Source organism: Acanthaster planci, linkage group LG11 (assembly GCF_054643075.1).
Source record: "Acanthaster planci isolate LZ-2023a linkage group LG11, COTS_SCS, whole genome shotgun sequence".
NCBI classification, from domain to species: Eukaryota; Metazoa; Echinodermata; class Asteroidea; order Valvatida; family Acanthasteridae; genus Acanthaster; species Acanthaster planci.
This window is the reverse complement of record NC_141787.1, coordinates 6,778,468-6,802,470: the sequence shown is the minus strand read 5'-3', so window position 1 is coordinate 6,802,470 and position 24,003 is coordinate 6,778,468. Positions and strand designations below refer to the sequence as shown.

At 40.9% G+C, this 24,003-nt stretch overlaps 1 protein-coding gene across 2 annotated transcripts in view; it reads left to right on the top strand.

The window, feature by feature from the left end:
• LOC110988113 (contactin-5-like) overlaps positions 1-24,003 on the top strand; it is a 136,063-nt gene that overhangs the window by 4,855 nt on the left and 107,205 nt on the right. For both annotated transcript variants that reach the window (XM_087143618.1, XM_022251365.2), the window contains 4 exons: positions 5,562-5,673; positions 6,954-7,086; positions 15,789-16,073; positions 23,658-23,972. In XM_087143618.1, coding sequence (XP_086999744.1) covers positions 7,011-7,086; positions 15,789-16,073; positions 23,658-23,972 — 676 coding nt within the window. In that variant the 5' untranslated portion in view covers positions 5,562-5,673; positions 6,954-7,010. The remainder of the gene's footprint in view (positions 1-5,561; positions 5,674-6,953; positions 7,087-15,788; positions 16,074-23,657; positions 23,973-24,003) is intronic.

The following is a 24,003-nucleotide window of genomic DNA, read 5'->3' as shown; positions in this document are numbered from 1 at the left end:
TATAGAATGACTCAGAAACCCCCAAGAGAACATTGTCTACCCAGAATGACATCATAGCAATAGTGCCCTTAGTTATCCAGGAAAGAATGGACAATTTTACACATATAAGATGGGCACTTTCCAATAAATTAACCAAAAAAGGTTTTAAGAGGCCAATTTAATAAAAGAAGTTAATACAACATTGCAGAGAACAATAATGGTAACTAGAGCTGCTTCTCTTCTCTAGAGCTGTTTTTGTTTTTCAGAGTGACATTGAGCTAACAAAACTTGTCTGCTTATTGACTTCATGACACTAGACCCCGGTCCATCCTTGCCTTTTTACCTTTTGCAATGTTTGTAGAGAAATCTTCTGCTTTTGCATGCACATTTCAGAGAGTCCCTTTACAGACTTTGCTGGTGTTTTTAACATGTACATAACAAGCTGCTTCATCAAGTCAAAGGAAACACTGTGGTTGGGGCAGTTTTTTTTCCAAAATCTTGTTTAATGTGTTAATGGAGGTCCGTGAGTATCAGCCTATTTTAAGGTGTGCCTCTAATTCAAACAATTTGCAGCCAGTTCGCTTGATCAAATATTTTTTTAGCATAGGAAACTGACTTAGGGAGATTTGCTTTTTTTCTCCCTTTGAGAATTGGAAAATGGAAAAGATTGTAGAAACTTGGGTCTTGACATATGGAGAGCATTAGTCAGGAACTTTGTGTGCTTCATACATGTATGCATGACATTGCCAAATGGTAGAGACTAAAAATGGACAATGCAACACTTTTCATTGATGAATACATTTACAGATCCCACCCATGTTTACTTGTACATGTTGCCCCATATGCTAATTTTGAAATTATACCCTAGCTTTAAATGTCAGGCAAAACATGAACTCTTGATTGAATTGGAAGAGAAATTACATGTACTTGTTTTGCCCAGTTGGAATTTCTCATATAAATGTTAGTGAGTTGCACTAAGACATGTAAGATGAACTATAACTTCACAAGTCAGTGCTGCAAGAATGTTTGTTCACCACATGATCACATTATAAATAACAGACTGATGGTGAACAATGCCAAAGGAATGCCTCCGGCTGTCATCAGCAAGGTTACAAACCTACAGGTTATAAGCCTGACTTGGAACCGGATTACCGGTACCTGTGATTGGCTCGCGGGGAATTCATGTGAGGTATGTTCTTTCAGACTTCAACACTGTTCTTTCCTGCCAAAATGAGGTGGAGTCCAGGAAATGGCTGTCGTCATGTCATGGGGGAATTTGTGACAGACTGAGGACTTTTCCAAGAGGGAAATGAATGTTGAAATCAGTGATGTCATCTATGAAAACCCCAATGACACTTTCCTACATGTACTGTTGCCCCGGGTAACGCACAGTCAATAAATGAACTCTGGGTGCTTGCTTACCTGGCTCAAAAGAACAAAGAACTGTCGACTTGTAAACTGTAAAAAAAACATCCTTTTCTTTCTGACAGCCTTTTAGGATTGTAAGAAGATGAGTGCTGTGTCCACTGCAGAGGGAGTCACTGTGGAGATTTTCACATATGGAAAACAGTCTCAAGAATAGAAGTTTGGAATTGTTGTCCAGCATACAGTACATGTACGTGCAAATGACAGTGATAATGCAGTAGATGGTACATGTACATGCATTAGGATGAGGTTTCCTCTCAATTATAGTTGTTAGATGGTACAAAACCAATCTTATCTTTTCTCTTTAGACCTCAGATTGTGCTAAAATACTTGGAACTGCAGACTTTCTAGTCATTTGAAATGTACATGTATACATGTAGGGCATGCGTGTGGGGACTTCGCATATATCCATCTGCGTACGTGTGGTTGCCACGTCGTTTGAAAAGAGATGACCTTTTTACGCCCTCCTATCCCATCAAGCCTTTGAAGTTCTAGTGAAAGACCCAATTTGTGGGATCACCCCCGGCATTATATCTATCGGTCCGAACAACTTTGGTTGTTCTTATCACTAACACCCAGTTCAGTGCCAAGACCTTTTTTTAATTTGTTAAGAAGTTGACCCCTTTCTGTTCCGTTGTTGGAAGGCACCCTAGGTGTGAAGGATGTTTCTGAAAATGGACTGGGGGCAAATGTTACATTGTCCTGCGGGAATCAATGGTTTTTCTATTTTTTTTAATAGGAGGAAATTCAATCGGGGTGGGGGGGAGGTACATGCTTTATTATTTTTCCAGATCATTCCCCATCACAGGTGTGCATTAGACCTGCTAAAGTCAAGCTTTCCAAAAGGGGAGGGGAGCATGATCTAGGATTTTCAACGGGGAAGGGGGGGGTTGAACTAAAGTAGCAATGGTTAAATGCCTGCGAGCGTGTAGCACGAAGCCCTTACAGTGTGGGGTCCAGGGCCCACTTAAGGTATTATTGGATCGAATTCCAGGTGCTCTGTGGTATAATTTCAGGCAGGATAGCCCCTCTTTTTTCTTGACCCCCCTTTTCCTTTTAAAAATTTATCTATTCTTTGGTGAAAGAGGGGAGGGGGGTGTGTATTCCCCATGCCCCCTGGATCCGTCCCAGATTATGATGAAGATATTTCTTCATGCATTGTCAAGACCCAGGTCACCAGTATTTGATATAGTGATGGTAACACGATTTTAGATGGACGCTGTACAGTGTTTGTGACTCAGTGATGATGATGTCCAAAACCAGACCCTAAGGACTTTCGCAGACCCACAGTTTGTCTAGGGCTTATGATTTTTGATAACGAGTCAAGATAGTATTATGCCACGGGCTGTAAATACAGAGAATTGGGGGTTGCAGAATCAGGATAAGCTGTGCAGCATGTCTTGAGCTTGAGTCAGTACCCCATTGATGAAAGTGTAAAAGGAACTGTGCAGTTTATTACACTATCCATCCCACTCAATCAAACTTTTGTGGAGGATTCAAGTCTGTCAAGTAGGAACTAGAATTCTCGTAGTTTTTCCGGTTTGTGTTAAGTTTGAATTCATGTGTAGTCTTCTCACAGTACCGCCGTACTGGTAGTTCTGAAAGTGTTTAAAACAGTGTCACGTTTTTGTTGTGCAACTTTCTTCACTATTTTTCATCTAGTGACAAGTCTTGCTTTGTGATTCATTAGGTAAATACCACACTAAACTACAATAAAATGGCCTGATATTGCACTTTCCAATGCAGAAAATTTATAATCTTATTTATTCATTTGTCCCTTTGTGAAAATATAAATTGAGGTGAATGGTGTCGCCAACTTGCTTCAACCATGGCATGTTCCAAATGTGGAATTGTTACATTTGCATGTAAACAGTAAATCCAGCATTGAAGTTGTCCCAGTGTGAAAATGAAAAAAAAGCGGGGTGAATTTCACTTTTCTGTGCTTAACATGCAACCTGTGTGGAGCACAATTTGTCCCATCATGAAAATAAAAATTTGGTTTACATGAATTTTGCGCAGTGGAGATTAGTGTATTCAGCTGATCTCAATAGATTCTGTCAGAAATTTGACTTCAACAGATTATCCCCATCAGATAACCTGGCGGAGTTCTATCAAAAACAGAATAAGAGAAGTGTTGATTTTGAATCGAATTTCTCATTTCTTTAAAACGATGACAAATTCACGAGCAAGACGGTGATGTCATGCATTACATGAATGAGGCGGAAGCTTCAGTGTTACAAGCTGGTTCTGCAGCAGATTTCCCCCAAATCTGTTGTTGTTTTTATTCTGTTCGGAGGAAGAATTCAAAACACAAATGTCTTCAGTTAGTTGTATTTGTATCAGTATTTTAAGACAGACCTTCAGATAATCCATAGCTTGTAAATTGTGTCTGAAGTATTCTGGAATAAGCATGGACATCAGTTGTAAAAAAAGTGCTCTGCAATTACATCAACCCAACATTCATGGCCATGGGCTTTTCTTCTGGTGTACTGTGCATGAACCTGTCGATGGAGCAAAAACTTAACTTCTTGGTCCCTTTATTTAATGAGGTTACCCTACAGTGCATGGACCATTGAAGAAGTTAAATTGGCCAGGGCTGGGGGGTGACGTGTTGGGAGGGGGTCACCCTGTCTCTTCTGAATAGGGGAGAGGGATTAGGGGTGAGACGCAGCAGAGATGCTTGAGTGGTTGTTCAAGGAGGGTGTAGTAGCGGCAATTAGTCTAGATCTAGGGGGGTGATGACTTTGCCGAAATGTGGTAGAGGCCCAGTGAGTATGCATGTGTCTGTGTGTGTTGATCGTGGAATGTCGCTGATGTGCAGCTGACAGGAAGAAAGACCAGAAATGAGGGACTCTGCTGGGAATTACTGAGCGATGAGCAGAGTTGGGGAGTATCCGTCAGGGATGGAAACGCAGCTCTTGAGTGAGCGGAGCATTACGTCGAGATAAACTGGAGTGACGCAAGTGGGACAGCAAGGATACTAATGATGGATAATTTGGATGCCGTACATTGTACATACATGCAGTGTTGCAGCCAAGGCCATACCGTGGGGGAGATTTTTATTTTGAAATTTGGATTGTAATATGAGGCTTTCCTGTGCCCCTACCCTAAACAACATAGACACGTACATACATATATTTGGAAGACTGTCGCTTGTCTTCAGATGCATGTTATGAAGGAAAGTGGGGATAAATGAGAAAAATTATGTTTTAGTTGAGGACGCGGATCCAAGAGTCTTCATATGTGGCAAATGCATTCAAAGCCAGTGGAAACTGTTGACAAAATGTTGAATCATGAACTTAAGAACAATATGGAATCCTTAATTTACACCGTGAACAAATGTGTGTGCAGTGGTTGGCGCTGGGCTTTGTTATTGTGGTGCTTGTATTTATGAAGACATTTTGAATTTCCATTTTTAACTTTGTCTACTTCTTTGTGGAATTATGCGCTCTTTATTTGGAACTTATGCAGTATTACGTCTTCTTTACAGAGGACTTTTTGTTTTTGCAGTGCTATGCTTGCATGTGGTGTACTGTTTATTACGGCCATTCATCACTTAGTACCACTCACTGGCAGCTAATAATGAGCTCTTCCTTGAGAATGTCCAAGGTCACTTGTGTGTATCTTAGATAAAAAGGATTGTTTTCGCTCAAGGCAACCATTGACTGTTCTGTAGAAGTGTGAAGTGGCTGGCAGTCCAGGCAGAATCCAATTAACAAGTGCATGTAATTGGACACCGGTAGCAGTTCACCAAAAGGTTATGATCAGAACACAAATTGTTGAACAGCTTTGCCGATCAGCAAGCCGATACTGTACGGGTACATGTAGTTCTACTATGTACATTTACTTTAATGCACAAATTTATCATTTGATTTGTGCTTAGTACTTAGTAGTGCTACTCTCGCTTGTTAATTTGAGTCTAAAGAGGTGTATACATGTTGCATTGACCCCAGGTTGTCAACTTGTTAATAATGAAGGCACAGTTGAAGCAACCAAACGGAGCATGAATATTAATCACTTATGCAAATTAAGTGTGGCAAGTGACACTGATTGGACAGAAGTGGGTTGGCTTGGCTCAAGCCACATTGGGTTGTTTCATGGAATGCAGTGCTTCACACATTGAAGATAAGGTATTCATTCTTTTGTGTTTCATGCAGATATAGTAACAAGAAGCCTAAGAACATGTGTGCATCCTGACCTGTGACTGAGCATGAAACTTTAGATGGACCAAGTTTGACGACACCTGTTGATACTCTGTGTGCACATTAGGTGAGTAACAAAAATGTAATTTGCAAGGATGAGCCAAGAAATTACATGTACACCTGGTGAAGATAGGAAGCTGAGCTGGTAGAGTGCTGGCATGGTATCCCAGAGGCCACAGGTTGAAATCGTAATCCAGTCAATTTTTTCTGTTCCTTGTCATTGCTATGATCATCATGAGCACCAAGTCTGTTTCCTTGTGGCTTATTGAACAAAAATTTTCTTTCCTTTTATTTTAATTCACAGCACTGGTATATGTTTGGTTTGTTAAAAACGTAAATTATTTGTAGTAGAAATATTTTGTTTCACTGGATAGAAAATGTGATATACTCAAGAATGATCAATCAGTTATTCCATAGGCTGAAAAATTAGCACTTGCTGTTGTATTTTTTAATGAAAATTAATTTCTTAAATTAACAGCACATTTCATTTTGCCCAAAATCATTTAAACATTCAAAGTTGCTCGCTAATTTTTAGAAACATTTTGCAAGTATTACTTTGTTGTGACAACATTGTATTATAAATGCATATTTATGGACGGCCCGCTGAGATCTTTGAGCATACCTTAACCCTAACTCCGAATGGTGGATTTAAAATCGTATTGAAATTGGAGGATTTGGGACTGTTAGGGTTAATCAAAAACTTTTCAGACTAATTTAATTCCCATTTTCTAAACTTATTATTTCTGATAAAAGACAGATTTTCAGATAATCATGTTCAAGGTATTTTTAAGTTTGTATGCTCTTGTTTCTCTGGAGTTCCTTGATATAGATTGTGGCCTGCAAAACGGTATTGCAGAGTTTGAACAAAAAATCCCTGTAATTCATTATACTCTCTTTTTGGTCAGATACATGTAGAAATATTCCCTTCCCCTGACAATTTTGAATTGAACTTTGATTCCAATCTGAAGCTCACTTCCAACAATTTCATAAAATGTGATATCTCATTTTAGGTCCCATTAACTCATTAACTGTCAACTTTGAGTATACTTGTAGGAAGTGAAAGGCTATTGTGATGTAAATTGAATACACTGGCATCACCAAAGGACACAACAAATACGCTGCTGGTAATACTGAGGACATACATGTATATATGTAAAATGCTCACGTTCAAATAGACACCTGAAAGGAACCTATTAAATAAGCATTCATGCGTACAACGCTTCGCAAATGAGAATGCCCCGTTGAAATTGTGCACAGCCGTCAATATGTTAAATTGTGTGAGTATGCTTTAATTTTTCATGTTTGCACATGCTGTAAGTTTGATTCTTATCTTGTCATTAATTGCAGCAATTCATAAGAAATCTTCCTAGTGAGGTAACAGCCAGATACAGATAAACATCAGTGATGGCATCGTCAGAAAAGAGGTTCCTGAAAGTTGTATTGTTGGTTGTTTGCATCGGGGTTGGTCATGCTGAAATTGGTAAGATTTCATTGATTGTGGGTTTCCTATTAGTAGGAAGCCTGACGGCCAGTAAACTCAGCTTCTTCTTAAACCAACATGCCCATGATTCATTAGAAATTGGTTGCAGCTTTATGCCCTAAATATTTAAGCCTAAAACACCCAGGGATTACACGGATCTACAGGCATTAAAAAAGGGAAACAGATTGGTGCATTGATAAAGGTGGGATCAATGAGCTTCTCGTAGATCCCTGAGAGTTAACACATATCCTCAGGAGTCTGGGAACTGGTCAACCCCAGAGGAAATATTTTAACTTCATTTAGCTGATGCCAGCTGTCGTTCACAGTTTGCCAGCTATATTGTACCCTCTGCATTTTTTTTCAAGAGGGAGTTCATTAGCCTATTATTAGTTTATTAGCCTATCATATCTGTGCTTTCATGTCATCCAATTACACAGTTCCTCTCATAATTTCCTTATTGTGTGTGATGCTGTTAACAGAAAATTGTGACCAAAATGCTCAATTGGGCAGTGAAATTCTTGAAAAAAAGAGTCCAAGCGTTCACTGAATTTGTAGGATTTATTTCAAGAATTTTTTTCATAATGATGTTGTTCTCTTCTGCAATTCAAAAATCATTTCCACCCAGAAATACATGTAATAAGGTCAATTTCTGAGTACATCCAAATGAACTGCAGTGCATGTTTGAAGTCAGTAAGAAAAACTGTGGAAATGAAATTGTTAAAGTAGTAATTCAAGTTTCATGTACAGCATGAATGTAAAAATGAAAGCATTATTGATTTTCTAATGAAAATGTCATTCTGGCTTACAGTTTGGTCTCCTCTGCATTGTCTAGGTTATGTTTTGAAATTATAAAGGAAAAGTTCTTTCCGAAAGCCGACTCCAAGAATTCCAGCCTTGCTTGGCCACGAACGCCACCTGCCAAACAGCAAATTCTCGGTTTGTGGCCCAGCGTGCCCAGCATGCTTTGAATTACACGGTGAAAAGGATGATTCTTCGGTGGCATACGGCTCTACTCAAGCTTCCACATTCCCGTTGCCTCTTTTCAAAGTGGGGACTATTGTGAAGCTGGTGATTATGATGCGAATTCGGTCTTTTCATTTCTGGGCTACACACAAAGACCAATTACCATATACACAAGAGCCAGGGTCTGCCTTCTTTCACCGTGTTTGCTCGAGCGTGGGCCGAGAACAATAGCTGAAAAGCGGGCTGAGGATCTCAATTTTTATGGCGTGTCTTAACGCGTCCCGGCGTGAAGGGGTTAAAGACAGACCACTGGAAATTTCCAACTGACAGTTTTGAAGGTAGTGTCAAAGACAAGTTCAGAACATGAGCTTCTCACAAACTCGCACAAAAGTCAATTTCCCCATGATAGAGTTGCACGTACATGCATAGTCTGACAACAAACATCTTACTAAAGAGGAATCACTGTTCAGTACACCGATACAGGGTTCAGGTAGTTAGGAAGTTCCCTCCCTTTTTGCAAGGTATTTTTTTACGAGCTCACCAAGCAACAAAACAAGCAGAGTTTATCCAGTCTGTAACAGTCTGTCCTTGCATATGTCTTTGTCGACTTATCCGAGGAAGCACCATTACTGCCATGCCATGTACCTGTATCACATTAAAGGGCAGTCTCATGAATTCCTTAATTGGAACTTGCACTTTGCAAAATCACATCTCACTGGTTGCAAAGGAATTTACTGAAATGTGCATGTGAAGAACCTTTGTGAGCATGGGAACATCACAGTAATGTAACCTGATATACATGTAGCAGCTTCTCATTTTGTAGCTGTGAACAAAAGAATAATCTCATTAATATTTTGTGTCCCAGTTGTGGAATTGGTCATCGGCTAATTTTTTACTGGCTTCCATGCATGCAGCAATGCTTCTGCAGTTGGGTGTTGCCCAAAGACTAACTCTGTCCTCGATTGGTGAGATCTTGACAGAGTTGAAGCTGCTTGTCTTTAAATTGTAAACATTTAAAAATGTTGACAAATGAACCATGAGGGGGAACGTGCACTCTTTTCGTATGAGCAAAGAAAATTAGCCAAATTGGCTTTGAACCTGCAAATGAAAAAACCAAGTGAGTTTTTCATTCAGCGTTCAGTTGACAGAGAAGTAGGCTCTGTATTTTTGCTCAGCGAGTACAGGGTCATTGACAGCAGAAGTGGTTCCTCCCACTTTTTTGGGGGGGTCACAGCCCCCCCCCCTTTTGCAGGTCCTATAATGGGACAAGGCTTAATGGATCAGCCTTTTAATGGCTGATAACTGATAGTCTCACATCTGGCCCCCCACTTTGAAAATTCTTCTGCGGCAGTTGTACAGGGTACCAACAATTTTATTTCTCTACTGAGGGGATATTGTACACTGATATTTATGGTTGGCAAGAAGTATGATGGATTAGCGTCCCGTCCCAGGAGAATAGAATGCACGTATACCCAATGGCTTTGTAAGGAACTGGAGATCAGCAGCACCCTGATGGGACATGTTAACCTGGACAAACATTTTCTTTACCTGAGCAGTAGCAGATGTAAGCATTGATGTACCTACATATATTAAAGTGGAACCACATTGAAAGTGAAACTAATTACTAAAAAACTGAGCTACAGCCATCTACTTGGTGCATATTATGAGGAAGTGAAATGCACAAAACCACATTCCAATTTACTTTCTCTGTATTGTCTTTTATGTTATGTTCAGAGGGTCATTTCATGAGGTTGGGGCACAATTTGTGATGGTGTCCTTGTAACATGGGTAACTTTTACCACCTGTCATAACCTGTATATGTAGAGTAGGTCATTTACTTTGTAAAAATAACACACACGTCTGTATTCAGCCTTGCAAGATGTATAAATTGGAATCCACATGCAGAGAAATAGCTGTTCATTTTTATGGAACCCACGTAACGATGGACACCATCACAAAGTGTGCCCCAACCCCATGGAATAACCCACGAGTGCACATGAAGCTACTTACGTGTATGCTTAAGTAGAGCCTGCAACGTTTAATTGAGTTTAGTACAGTGTATGCAAAGTTCATGCACAATACACGTATGTAGCTCATGTTGGGGGTACATCCATGCATCATGCAGTTTTAGAATCTGTCGTGAATGCAGAGGAGGAGTCTCACACACCCTCCCATCTAGAACCTGTTATGGGAGATACCTTTCCCGTTACCCCGTTTTATGCTCTGAACTGGTTATTTAATGCCTTTGAAGACAGAATTATCATTGAAAATAAATGCTCTGCTCATGTACCTTCAACAAATACATGGGGCCCGTTTGTTTTACACGGATCTGGATCGCGATTGGTGATCCCAGAGCTGATTCGCGCTATGTACATGTATTAGGCAGGATCTGGTGTCAACGAACCAATGACAGATCACTGATCGCAATCCAGATATGCATGAAACAAACAAGCCGCTGGTGCCTCCCTTTTTGTAAATGTTGGATCCACCACGCAATAGGGTCTGCCCTTTTGATGTCACAGTCGTGTTTTTCCACAAGTGGTTGCTAAAACTATGGTTGGCCATCAGTACAAAAGTAAAAGAATAATTAACAAAGTGTTTAAAATCCCATGCAGCTATCAGAACACCAGATACTAATATACCTGCTACTAAATACCAAATGAAACTACAACCCTATCTAAAATCAATGAGACAAATGTCCATTTTGAAGGAAGTGGAGGTAAAATATATAAAAGAACAACCAAAGGGGATATTTCTGCTAACTTTGGCTGCCCATACAAGCTGTAGGCAAAATGAAAGTGGTAGATCCCAGCTCCTCTGTCTTGTACCAATTTTACATGTGTAATGTGTCTCTAACATGCATTGTGTCATTTTGTGAGAGCTTGCCTTAAGTGAATTAAAACAAACCAAAAATCTAAGCCAATAAGAAAAACAAAACAACTGAAATAAAATGAAGATAGGAAACAAAATTAGAATAATATAGAAATACATGTATATCCAGAATCGTCTTGGTAACCATCAGGTTATATTGCTTTCACAATGAAACAGTCTTCCATGCAAAAGCTGACACGCAGTTATTCTCCCCTCCCCAATTCTGCCTCACTTGCCCCTCCCACATGTCTTGCCACAGTGCCTGTCGGGTGTCCATATTTTTCAGTAGGGATGTGTTGAATGCAGTAGAGTTGCAACGTGTTCATCATTGTAACTCGTGTCGGGGCACATCGTGGTGGTGTGCGAAATGGCTTCCTCACTGATAAGGGACCCAAGCAGGCAGTGCTGCATGCCTTTTATCACCTACCTCCTGCCAACGTCGCTCGGAGACACAGGCCAGCCTCATGAGGATGTCAACGCAGAAGAGGTTGTGGGTGTTGAAGCAGGACTGGCGTCACGTTTGATGGGGTCAGTGGCCAAGGTGGTGACGGATAAAGAAGGATGGTGCTTGATTGGCAAGCGGACACCTGTTAGTCCGTGGGGACAACTCTGCCAAATATGGCATGGGTTCATCCTGCTTTGTAAATAAAGATAATTGCCAACATCTTTGCTTTGAACAAGATACAGTCTATGCAAGCTATTTGAAAAAGTCTGATGGTACATTGATGAACTTTCTATTAGGTCAGTACTGCTGATGATCATACATTAATTCTGATTTTATGACAGTTGGCGTATTTTGTATAAAATAGCCCAAGCCAGTCAAACCTCATTTCTGGGTAGGAGATTCAGAACTTTTTACATGAGTAACTGCAGTCAAATGACAGACATTACCGTGTAAACTTAATTCTGCAGTCTAATTTTGTATGTTTGGCCGAGGGACTAAATTGTGAAGCCTATCCTGAGTCTTCATCAAAGGCATGTAGCATATTCATGTGCACATCTCGTGCTTTAATTGTTCTCATACATGTGTGTTTACATACACAAAATGTTTGGCACTGTAGTGAGTTAAATTTGATCGTTTGGACAGAGAGGCCTTTCTGATATGATCATATTGGTCAGGAGCAGAAACCCAATACGTACATGTATGTTGGCCGAGAGGGATTCGAACCTTGGTCCCAGAGTTAGCAGGGGAGGACAGTACCATCACTGCCAGCTTCATTCCCTCACTTGCCAATGCAAAAATAGATCGCAGTATTGACAATATCCGGCAGACAAAACAAATGTATAGTTGGAAGTAGAATTTAGTTTCCCAGTGCTTATTTGAGAGCATGTTACAGTATGGGATACATGATGTGACTGGGTTTTACTGATTCCTCAATGTTTTATATTCACTGAGCTTAAATATAAAAAAATGGTATTACAAGGTTACAGTAGCTTCTTATTGATATGGGGGTAGGACACATAAAAATACACATACATGTGACCCCTTTCTCCATTTTTCCCAACAACCACTTATTGGATGTTTCGAGAAGAGAAACTACATTTCACAACCTTGATCCCATCACATAAATCAGCTTTCGATCTAGTTTGTGGCAACTTGTTATGTGGGCATTCTTAATAAATGTTGACACGGACTTTCAGACCAAGGCTAGCTGAAAATCCTGGGTGTCTGGTGCTGGATTTAGCCACTGACCCCCAACTGTTCGGACCGATTTCCTGCATCAGTTGTTCAGTGCGGTCATCATCAATGCCAACAGTTTGCCCAACCAATGTTGCCGGAAGGCGCCTGTCTTTCTGTCAAGTCATGTGCTGTCAATCCTGCAACTGACCAGTGCAATTCATTGGATGTGAATGTCAGCTGAGAGATATTCCAGTACAAAACAAAACAGGAAATGTACAGTTTTCCTCTGATTTTATTTTAAATGAAAATTTTCCTTCAGTACGGAAACATGCTTAGAGAAGTAGAAAATATAAAATTTGATTGAAGCATTATGTTTCGAAATTGAAAACAATGATGTCTTTTGGTTGGAATTTAGGGAATTCTCTGTCTTTATCAATTTTGTACAGATGACTAATGCCAATTAATTAACAAACTGCATGTACATATACATTCCTAATTATTTGTAAATTAAAGTGAAACACTGTGTATCTTTTACCAGTGCCGTACATGTAGAAAGCAACCATAACATCAGACTTGTGTTAAACAAATCCAGATCAGTCAACCAACTGACCTTTCTTGATCAGTGAACTCTTCAGACTGACCTATCTTGATCAGTGGACACTTCAAACTGACCTATCTTGTGCACTAAAACTATGCGCAATATAAAACTTTGAGGTACAGTGTACATTGATGTCAAAGCAATCATGCACCACTTTGTGCACAGAGACGTCAATGACATAGACCTCTGTACTGAAGAGGTTACATTACATGTACATGTATGTTTACGGATGTGCTTTCCTGTGGTGCTTTGTGGACGGTGGTCATCCACCGGCATCATTGGAAAGTGCACACAAGACAAAGTGTGACATCACCAATACTTATGTCACACAGTGCTTTCAACTAATTTAACATACATGTACATTTTACATTATTCCCTCAGTATCATGTGCTACATATACTGTATACATCTTGGCACATATGACATCTTGCAAAACTTGGAATGAATAATTCACTTTTTAGCCATACAGGTGGCTGACACACCACTCCCAATAGGTGGCGCTCTCTGCCCCGTGCTGATATTGTGGCTTTGAGATATTGCCCCCCTGGAATTAATCCAGCTGTGTTCCTCTTCCTCTCAAATTGTTTGCAAACACAACTAGGTCATGCCAATCACAACCCCCTCCCCCAACATCTCATATTACTCATGTGCCAAATCTTGTTACATTCACACAGATAAGAGTGCATTTTTGGGGAGGATGGTGTATCTCATGATCTCCAGGAAAATTAATGCTAGTTCCTGCCCCTAGTGCTATCTGGGTGAGCCAGCATCCGAAAAAGAAGAAGATAAGAGTGTGTGATGTGTACAGCAGCACACTTGCCCAAACTGAAAATGTCAGAAATTCCACAGCCGTTTCAACCCGAAAGGTTGCGGTGATTCATAGGGCAGGCATCGGGACGAAACGCTTTTTAGCATTGACGGTTCAGTTCTGCTTGAACTGCCACGGTCTTCACGGGGCGAGTTCAGAGTTGTGGTGAGGTTCAAAATGAACCCTTCCTTAGTTGGCCCAAAACAAGTCCAGGGTTTAAGATTTTATTGTCAGGTGTGCTTTAAAGACAGAACTTGTCAGAATTGCATAGGTTTCCCTTTTCTGGTCAGTTGTAACAGACTCCCCATCAACTATGGGACTCATTTTCCAACTGTTTCCATCTGGACAATAGAATTTGAATGTACCAGTACCATAAAAGGAGTTCCTTTTTCATGGTTTGGCTTACAACTTTAGGGAAAAGTTAAACATAACTTAGAAATATAAATACGTACCTGGTGTCCTTGCCAACCAGAACACATTTTTGTGTGTTTTAGGGAGTTTGGGAAGTATGATATATCAAGGAATTGTAAGATCTAAATGAAAAGTCAGAGAAGTTTATTTGAAGCTTCAAAGTATGCATGTTTGGTTGGGCTGATTTATAAACGCTTCACCATCTGGTACATGACATTGCTTTAACCACTTGGTGCCGGTGCTTCCGGTACCGGGTACCTTGGGTTTGTACGCATACATTAGCTTGGGTGCCCGAAATCGGACAAAAAAAGAGATTGGCCTTGTAACAAAAGACCATATTCGGAACACAAGACTGAGCTGCTGGGAATTGCTATCATTTTTTGGCTGGCATTAGTGGAGGTAATCTGTCATTGTTTCGAAACAATATATCACTGTTTGCGGCATTCAGTGCCCGCGTATTATCAGCAGGGACAAAAGTGCTCCAGCTCTCCGGCAATGAGCGATACGGTACTGCTGCATGCTAATATGGCTGCATTTGAAAAGACACCATTGCCATTCAGCAACACGCTGGGCCAGTTTTAGGAACTAATAAAATTACGCAACACCGCACAATCTGGTCTCTCTTTACTGGGCGGCAGGCCTGGCTGCAATACTCAGGTGTCAATGGAGATTACCTGCTAGATCGGAGTAGCCACCAGACAGTCATTCATGTGGGTGTAAACATCCAGTGAATGAAGTTACAAATTGTTGAAGAATTTTGAAAACGGAAAGTCAATGCCAGCCTGGGAACTGATCCTGCATATGCAAATGCCACCCGGCAGGAAGCTGTTAATAGTTATATGGATGTATTGGTTTTTGGAAAGCTGTTACTAATAGGTGGGGGTTCCAGCACTTGCTTCAGGACTGGTCTCCTTCAGACAGGAGTACCATGCAAAAAGACATTACTCAAAAACCAGAATGGATGAATAATCTGTAATGATGTCAGTGTGTAGTTTGAATAATTATTTCATCAAAGGATGGGCATTGTACACTTTTTCCATGTCGGAGCAGATCTTATCTCTGATTTTCAGTGGAAGTAAGTTTAGAAGTGAAGTCAGATGCCATCTTCAGTTTTACTATTTAATATTGAAGATAGATGGTTGATAATGATAGTTGATCAATCCATTCTCCATTTAACTGTGATTATATCATTCCATCCCCCATTTAGGCACTGTTCATATAGAATTTATACTTTTATTTAATGATACTAAACTGAATGAACAGATTATTCTGGATTGTACACTGTAAGTTGTACAGTTACATGTAGGTAATTTCATTGGGAATATCTTTTTATAATTATATTGCTTTTGAGTATAAATACAAAGCTTATTTGAGCATGTTCTAAAAATGAGTTGTTCATCGTTGATAAGGCAATCTTAATTTTTCTGCAGTGTTTCAGGAGGAGCCGCAAGACACAGTAGTTGCCCTGGGCCAGGCAGTGCGATTTCACTGCATGGCTGTCGATCTGCGGCCTGGGACTATCACTATTCAGTGGAAACACAACAATGCCCCCATGAGTGCCGGAGGACGGGTGGCCGTCTACCCCAACGGAACCCTTCACGTGTCTCCGACACAGAGTGGTGATGAGGGAACATACTCCTGCATCGCTAGCCTGACATCATCCGGGGGATTTGTCGACCAGAAGGAGAGCGTGGCAGCCATGCTCTATTTTGCATGTAAGTTTAAAAGGGCAAAGAGACTCTTACAAGAAAAATGTAAAGTACAAGAGACATTTGTCAGTGTTCATACAATTGTCATGCAATGTATGTATTGTTTGCAAATGGTTCTTACTCGATAGTTGTCGAGCAATTAAAAAAGATATAGATGGTTAGATCAGGGTCCAGTTTCACAACCCTGCTTAACCGCCAGTTTGCACTGAGACATCTATTTCATGGAGACCAGCAAAACAGCACAACAAAAGCAAGTTAGCCTCCAAGGAAACTGTTGATTATATCAGTGATGCAAGAATACACAGACACCCCAGTGCAAGCCCAAGAGTCAGCACAGCAATGCCACTAGTGCTTATAGCTGCATTACAGTTAACTGTACAGTAAATACAACATTTCTGCTAAGCTATGAAAGCAGTGCCACAAAATTGGTGCCGGATGCTAACCCTGTCATTATTGTACTATGTCTCTGAAAGTTTTTGCCACGTCAAAAGCATTTCTATTGAAGCTGTCTGTTAGCAGCTGCAGCCCTCTACTGTAGACTGACATTCATCTACATGTATGTACATGTACATGAGGTCAGCGTGGATACAGTAAACTTCAGGAGCAATCATACTGGACGCATCCTTAACTGCCTGATTTGGCTCAGGACCTGGTCTGAATTTGTACAATTCATAAATTATAAATTTGACAGGAAGGCTGTCGTATACTGTAGTTTCAGAAGCTTTCTAGGTTAAAATCTGTCACCAATACGAATTGTTAGACTGATTTTTGAACACTACACACCCTCAAACATGGATTTAGAGGCAGAATGTAACTGCTCAAGTTCGAAACACTCTCCAGGGAAATGCTGACAAGTGTGCTCCATATCACATGTGCTAACTTTTAGGTCACAAGCCCTGACGTAGTTCTCAAAATTTCACCCATTTTAGTAGAAAGTTTTAGTCCAATATGATGTTATATGAGCCCCCCACACACCTCCTGCTCCTCTCTCCCTTCCCCAATCTCTTGTTCCAATATCGTGTCTGAGACCCAAATAAGGTTATCTGATTTCCTGCCAGCGGCTTTGGGTGCACGGCCCAATTGTGGGCCCCACCAAACCGTGTCGTGCAAATCCACAGTCTAATTACAGCCGCAGCCAGGCGTAGAGAGAAAAATCACAGAAATTTTACTCTGAGGCAAGGTACGTGGGGGGGGGAAGAAATGTGACAGGGGCTAGAGGGAGACTAGCCCCTTCCCTCTAGATGGGAGCGTGCATATGACGGTAAATTTCCCAACCAAAGTGAATAGTTGGTTGCACAATGCCAAAGGCAAAACTGTGGATTGACTGCAGAATTAGACTGTACAATGAAAATGGAATTTCTAGCTATTTCAAGATAATGAACTTTTGGGTAGTTCAGTCCCTGTTGAGACTTGCGTGACCCATTGGCTTGTGTAATCTCAAAAGGCTCAGCAAAACTGACATAAGCTTAAGCCAAGCTGTAAAAAGGATTGTAGCTATAAAGTTGTCAGAGTCACTTGATCCACAGTTGCTACCTCATTGGCCAGCGTGCACTGTTTGCTTGGCAGGCTGGATGAATATTGTAGTTGATTGCTTGGAAGTTTGCTGGTTGTACAGTGGATCATGTCAGATGAGTGAAACTTTTAAATCCTTTTTAATGTGAGTCAGGCATTTCAGTGTACATGTACAACATGTACATACATGTATGGATGGCAACTGTTTTCAATCAATGAACCCCAGCTGTCCTGGTCAGTAAATTGTGTACTCTGATGCAGCGACTAATTCATCAAGATTCGTCAATATTTTCAATTCTGTTAGTCACAGCTGTTATGTTTCTGTAAAGTAGTATTCAGCTGTGAAGCTTTGAAATCAGCTATACATTAAAAAGGATATGAAACCCTTGAAAAACTGGCCAGTGTGAAAGAAAGTGAAAAATTGAACACATTTTTAACTGTGGAGCATATGCTGTCGAGGAGCACGCAAACATAATGCCATCTCATGCAAATGTAGCCGAGTTGTGATCAGTTCTCAGAAATGGATTGCATGCAAGTCACCATGTACCATTCCATTAACAGAACTCGTCACTCTAGTTTAGCCTCACTCGATTGAAGTTGGAATTTCTTTGCTCCAACTAATGATGTTTGAATCTCAGCAGTGTTTTATACATGTTTGTACCACCCTGCTTGCAGCTGAGAATGAAGGTTCTCTTGGCTACAACCTAGGGCAAGTTTGAGCGACAGCGATAGTTAACAATATACCTCAGTGTAGTACGTTCGACTAACACCAACCGAGCAATGGATGGTTGGGACTATCTAGTTGACCATTTTGGACCAGGCTCAGGGGTATGGTCGCACCGCTGGATACCAATAGCTGATTTCATTTATCATTACAGAGGGAACCATTCACATGAAAATAACTGTATGAGTTTTCAGTGTCCATGTACGCTGTGAGAATCGCAGTCAGTGGTCAAATGTGAGTAATGATTAGATTTTAAAAAGTTGACCAACGAGAGTTGTTAGACTGTAACTGATTTGTGCATGTACATTGTTAAAAAGCAATCGACTACTGGCCAAACTGTAGTTTGTGCTCAAGCCTGCTCCTTCATGTATACAGCTTTACTAGAATTTTGGTCACATACATGTACACTCCAGAATTGTGAAGGACAAGACATCTTAATACATGTTTGTGTTAAAAAAGCCCACAATTAGAAGACTCTTGTACTTCTACTTGCTTGACCGTATCACCCGGGATCATTACAAAAAATTCCCTGTGGTGTCCATATAAAGACTAGAGAGCAATACATGTACAAGTATGCCAAAGATGTAACCTTCAATTGAAAGATTGATTGACAATCTGGAAAACAAATTTATCACAGTGATTGGAAAGTCCGTTCCAAGCTTGGGGTCTCTACTTACCTCCTTCTCCCACCCCTAACCCTCAGGTAAGGTCTTTTAGGTGTTTCGGAAGTGGTACTAAAGGTGAGAGGAAAAAGGGCAAATCCTGCCATCCCACAGGCTGGCTACAGGATATTTCCTTCAGGCTGCCAATCAGTGGCGTAAGGGGGTCAGCCGAGAAGCTCCCAACCTGCCCCAGGGGATGCAGAATTTAAAAGTTAGCTAAAAAAAATTAGGATTACCTGAAGTACAGGCATTCAGCACAAATTGTTGTTGATGGAGAAAAATTATCCGTTTGGGATTAACAGGCTTCTACTGGGGTGCTGAGCATGTGTACAGTTGATAAGCCTACGACTGTGGGTAAAGATTGTGAATCAGTCTTTTACGATCACGACTGAACCTCGTGCTCACTGATATTACAGTAATATTATACAGGCAGCTATCCTGTTGAAAAACTACAACCCCGTGCAGAGTAAGCTGAAATACTATACATGTACATGAACATGGTTGTATGTGAACTTTATTTATGAGCCCATTCAGGGGCATGGTTTATATGACCATAGATGAAGCCAATGTTCACCAAAATATTCAACCAGTGACCAACCACCAAAACTGTTACTTGTTTTTAGCAACAAGTGCCAAAATTCCTCCGTAGATCACCTGAAACAGTGATACCTACATGTACACGTATACTGCCAAAAAAATCTTGGCTAGCTCCAAGTTGAGTTTCATGCCCCGAAGCTGGCAGCATCAATGAGATATTTCCTTCGTATGCCAACAAGTCCCACTCACTGGTTCTGTGATTTTCAGCCAAGCGCAGCTGTAGCGTAGGATACCGTCATTAAACGGTCTTGCACTGTATGTCGTCACTGTGGCCTTAAAACCAACCACCCGTGGTGTTTATGCATCTGTGTGTCTGCCCTGCTGTGTGTTTTCTTCATAAAATCGAGACTTGCTGTAGTTCATAAAACCCTCCCAGCTTCCCATTGTGTCTGATGTTCTTTGCAGCGTGGCATACATGCATATTTCCATAGTTAATGAAGAAGATAAATCAACAGAATTGCACAGTTGCACTCTGTGGAAGTAAGATGGAGACGTTTATCCTTTGATTTAATATACTCAAGGGGTTCCTGATAGATGCATTTGCTATTTCCAATGTAGTTTACAAGATCAACAGGTTCTCAAGATGTTGACCAAAACCGAAATGGCAAACGCTAAGGTTATTAAGATAGTTCACACCTAGGTTTCTGTAGAAGTAGAGGTTATCTCAAGAAGAAGGGAAGCATTTCCTCACTATAAAGTCCCACCAAACTACAAGAAAAGCTGAAGTGCAGAGACTTTCCATGGGCCACTTTCATGGTGCACTAAAATAACTTTCTATTTATACCTGGAACGTTCTTCTCTTCAACAGAAATCTCAAGAACTGGAAAAGTACATGTATAGGAGCACAACAAATACATGTAGCATGCAAACTTAAGAACCAAGACGTGCCCACTGAGCAGTGAAACAGCACTTGACACATATGCACCTGTATGTAGGAACGCATGTTGGAATTGTCTTGGTTTTGAAATGGTGCAAGGGCTGTTAATGTTAAAGCTTTGGCATGCTACTAACCTGTGCACTGATGAAGGCTTTTAAAACAAATAGGCACCAGTAGTCAGTGTAAAGAACTCTTAATTCCACACTTTAATAATCAAAAGTACCGATTTTCACTTACTGAAAGAGTCAAATCTGGAGCTGTTTTACTTTTACATGTAAGTTCAAATGAGGGAAGATTTTTCAGTTCAAAGTCACAGGTATATCCCCCTTCCTCTGCCATGTCTGCTGTAGACTCCACCTGTCCCTTCTGAGGTTCTTTCTACCCAAATCCCTGGTTATTACAGGGAAACTTAAAATTTGCATGTGTGTTTCTCCACAGTATTCTCATAAATTGTTTACATTCGGCCTGTCCTGAAAGCTTCCTGTCTCAGTCATCCTCAGAGAGGCACCATGCTGAACGGAAAAGCTTCCTCTTTTAATCTTCCCTGTGGGCAAATATTGTGTTGATTAATTTGGCACAGCTGGGATGATTTCGATGTCTTCTGTGACATGGGACACCTGTGGATTGGGACTTCTTCACTCAAGTCAGTAGAGATGGACCCAAGTGCAGTTGTCCCTAATCTTCAGGTTCATCCCGGGATGTTTTCTTTCATTTGACAGAGACCAGTGCCATGGAAGATTGTTGTATACATGTATGTTGCAAGTGTGGTTTGTTCTTGTCATTTCCTGCCAAATTGTGCACTGATTTAGCTCCGAAAAGGGGGATGTGCCAACTGTGAGGTGGGAAGGAGCGCAGATAGACGAGGAAGTAGCATGTACTTCTAATCACGGCTAAGCTGTCATGGAACTGGCCATGGGAATGGGAACTCTTGGCAGTGCCGAATTTTTATTATTTTTTCGTAACTTCAGTTGAAAGCATTGTCGTGTGGTATAAAAACATAAAAAAAATTGTAAGCCCTCAAGCTCTGTAGATGTCAGAACGGTAAATCTTTTAACTTTACATTACTGCTTTAAGCTGCCTCCCCCAGTATCAAAACAGAACATGTTGGTGTGACATCATAAGACCATGCACATGTCTGGTGTGCTAAATTGTATACATCCGCATGAGAAACCTCTCTGACCAAGAAATTGCCAGTTTCATTTCAAACTGAGGTGTAGAAATGAAACTGGAGCATTGGCAAGGTCAGGTCTGGGCATGAATTAGTTCCAGGTTATACGGAAATGGAGCGATGAGCGAAATAACCTATTTTTGAGTTTCTGGCCCGTTCAACCTCCCTAGTTGGTCACGTATATGCACTGTATTTCACCTGTCCGGCACAGGTGAGTTCCTATGACAACAGATGGGGAAATGTCGTTAATGGCGACAATCCTGTTTTGATAATTGATTGGCCTTAACTAGGACCAGCTGACCTCTCATTATATCAGACATTGCCCAGGTGGGCACAATTATCCTTGTCTTGTACTGTGATCGTAGATACCTGTAATTGAGGAAAAGTTCTCTGGGAACCATGCTAACAATCAGAGTCATTGTTTATTGCATCTGTGTGGAAGTGGCCACAATTGCCAGGGTCCAGTGTTTCTGATCGGTGGAAACCACTGCCAGGCAACAATATACTGTATGTGCTAAGAAAAATAAACTGAGAACCAGTTGTAACCGAGATACAGTGCATGTCTTGTAGGCTTTTTTTGCACAATGGGGTGATTAAGAGTACAGTGTGCCACCAAGAGATTACCATGAAGAGGCCAGTTTTCAAGCTTACAGTCAACAAAATCATGGCCACCATGTCACAGTTTGCATTTGAATATATGTCAATAGACAGCTTGGGGAAAGTTTTTATAGAATTGGATATCCCATGGAATAGAAAGAAGGGATTTATTAAAACTGCAACTCAAAATACACTTACAAATCTCCTTCCCTGAGGAACAAACACTGAGAACAATTAAAGTTCCCCGTGTACAGCTGGTGAATAGAATTGCCCACAATGCACTACAAAAAATGGCCTTTCTGTAGCATCCTCTTGGTGGCACATTGTATCAAGAATCACCCGTATTTTGTCATCTCAAATTTGCTTATAGACTGTGCTCAAAACAGGCTTCGAGAGCTACATTGTACAGGTGTATGGTTAGGTCCGTTGTCTGCACATCTCTGGTTATTTCCAATGGAGTGAAGACCTAGACCACGTAGACCTGGGTCTGGACAACTGATTCGAATGCAGCCTCAGTCACATAATGCAATGCTGCACCACTTTGTCCAAAAACAAGTCTCCCTCCCAGGGATTCCTAGAAAAACTTGGTGGGAAAGAATCACAGAATGAAACATTTTTTACATGAGTTTTTGGTGGTGTTGGAACTTAGCAGTAGACAATCCTGACTGGCATGCTTCACTTTATATATCTTTGTGACCTTGGGTCACAGCTCAGTAAAGTTTCTCTTTACTAGGGCTGTAGTGGAGTCCATGACAAGTCAAGTCACTTGTCCTTTCAAGAGCCCAGTCGCAAGCCCTGCCATAAGTAGCAGGAGGAACAGTGACACAGGAATGTTTTTGTCACAGCTTACTAATGAAATATCCGGAGACTTGACTTTCAGGCTAGTTCACTTGTGATTATGGCTCGTGATGGACTATTACAGAGAATTGAGATGGAGTTGATCATTTGCCCTATACTGTGATGCATGCACTGTAATCACATTCAAGCACTGAGTGCTATGGGTTTTGCACAGTTAAACTAATGCCCAAGGTTATCTGTAATCCATGCAAGTATGCCCTTACAGCTAACAAACTTACAGGGGCTGGCAGGCCGTAATGTCTGTGGAACCCATGCTGAACACTACAGATATATGTACTTGTAGGCAGATTATTCATTTTTGGTTGTACTGTGTTCCAGATAGGCAAACAAACATGCACGTATTGCAGATCGTAAATGTTTGCTCCATTGGTTCATGCAGAGAACCCATAAAGAAGGACACATTTACTGTACCAAGAGTGTCTGCTTCTAGGACTAACGTCTTCCCATCAAAACCTTTAAGAAGTCTTTTGAGGCAACTTCTGTCCTGAACTGTACATGTTGAGCATTTATTCTGTAGAGCCAGTATTTTTAGAAACGTGTTACAGACCCTGTAATACAAGTTAGTAAGCCAATTTTTTTGTTCTCTTTTGCCTAGTTCTGAACCCTGTGGATTTCATCACCGGTAATCAGACCGTCATAGACAAGCAGCTTGCGCCAGCTTACTTCCAGTGTGTCTCTGGCGATAGCCGTCCCCTCCCGACCATCACCTGGGAAAAGGAGGGACTACCAGTGATCGATGAACTGTCCTACGGGGAGCAGTTTGGTGGCTTCAATTCCCTGAAGAGGTCCCAAACACTTCAGATAAACAACGTACGCAAGAGGCACGAGGGGCGATATCGCTGTGTGGTGACCAACCGACTTTTAAGTGGGCAGGTTGAAAGAAGTGCATATTCTACACTCACAGTTAATCGTAAGTGCATTGCAAAAGAACTGAAAATCTT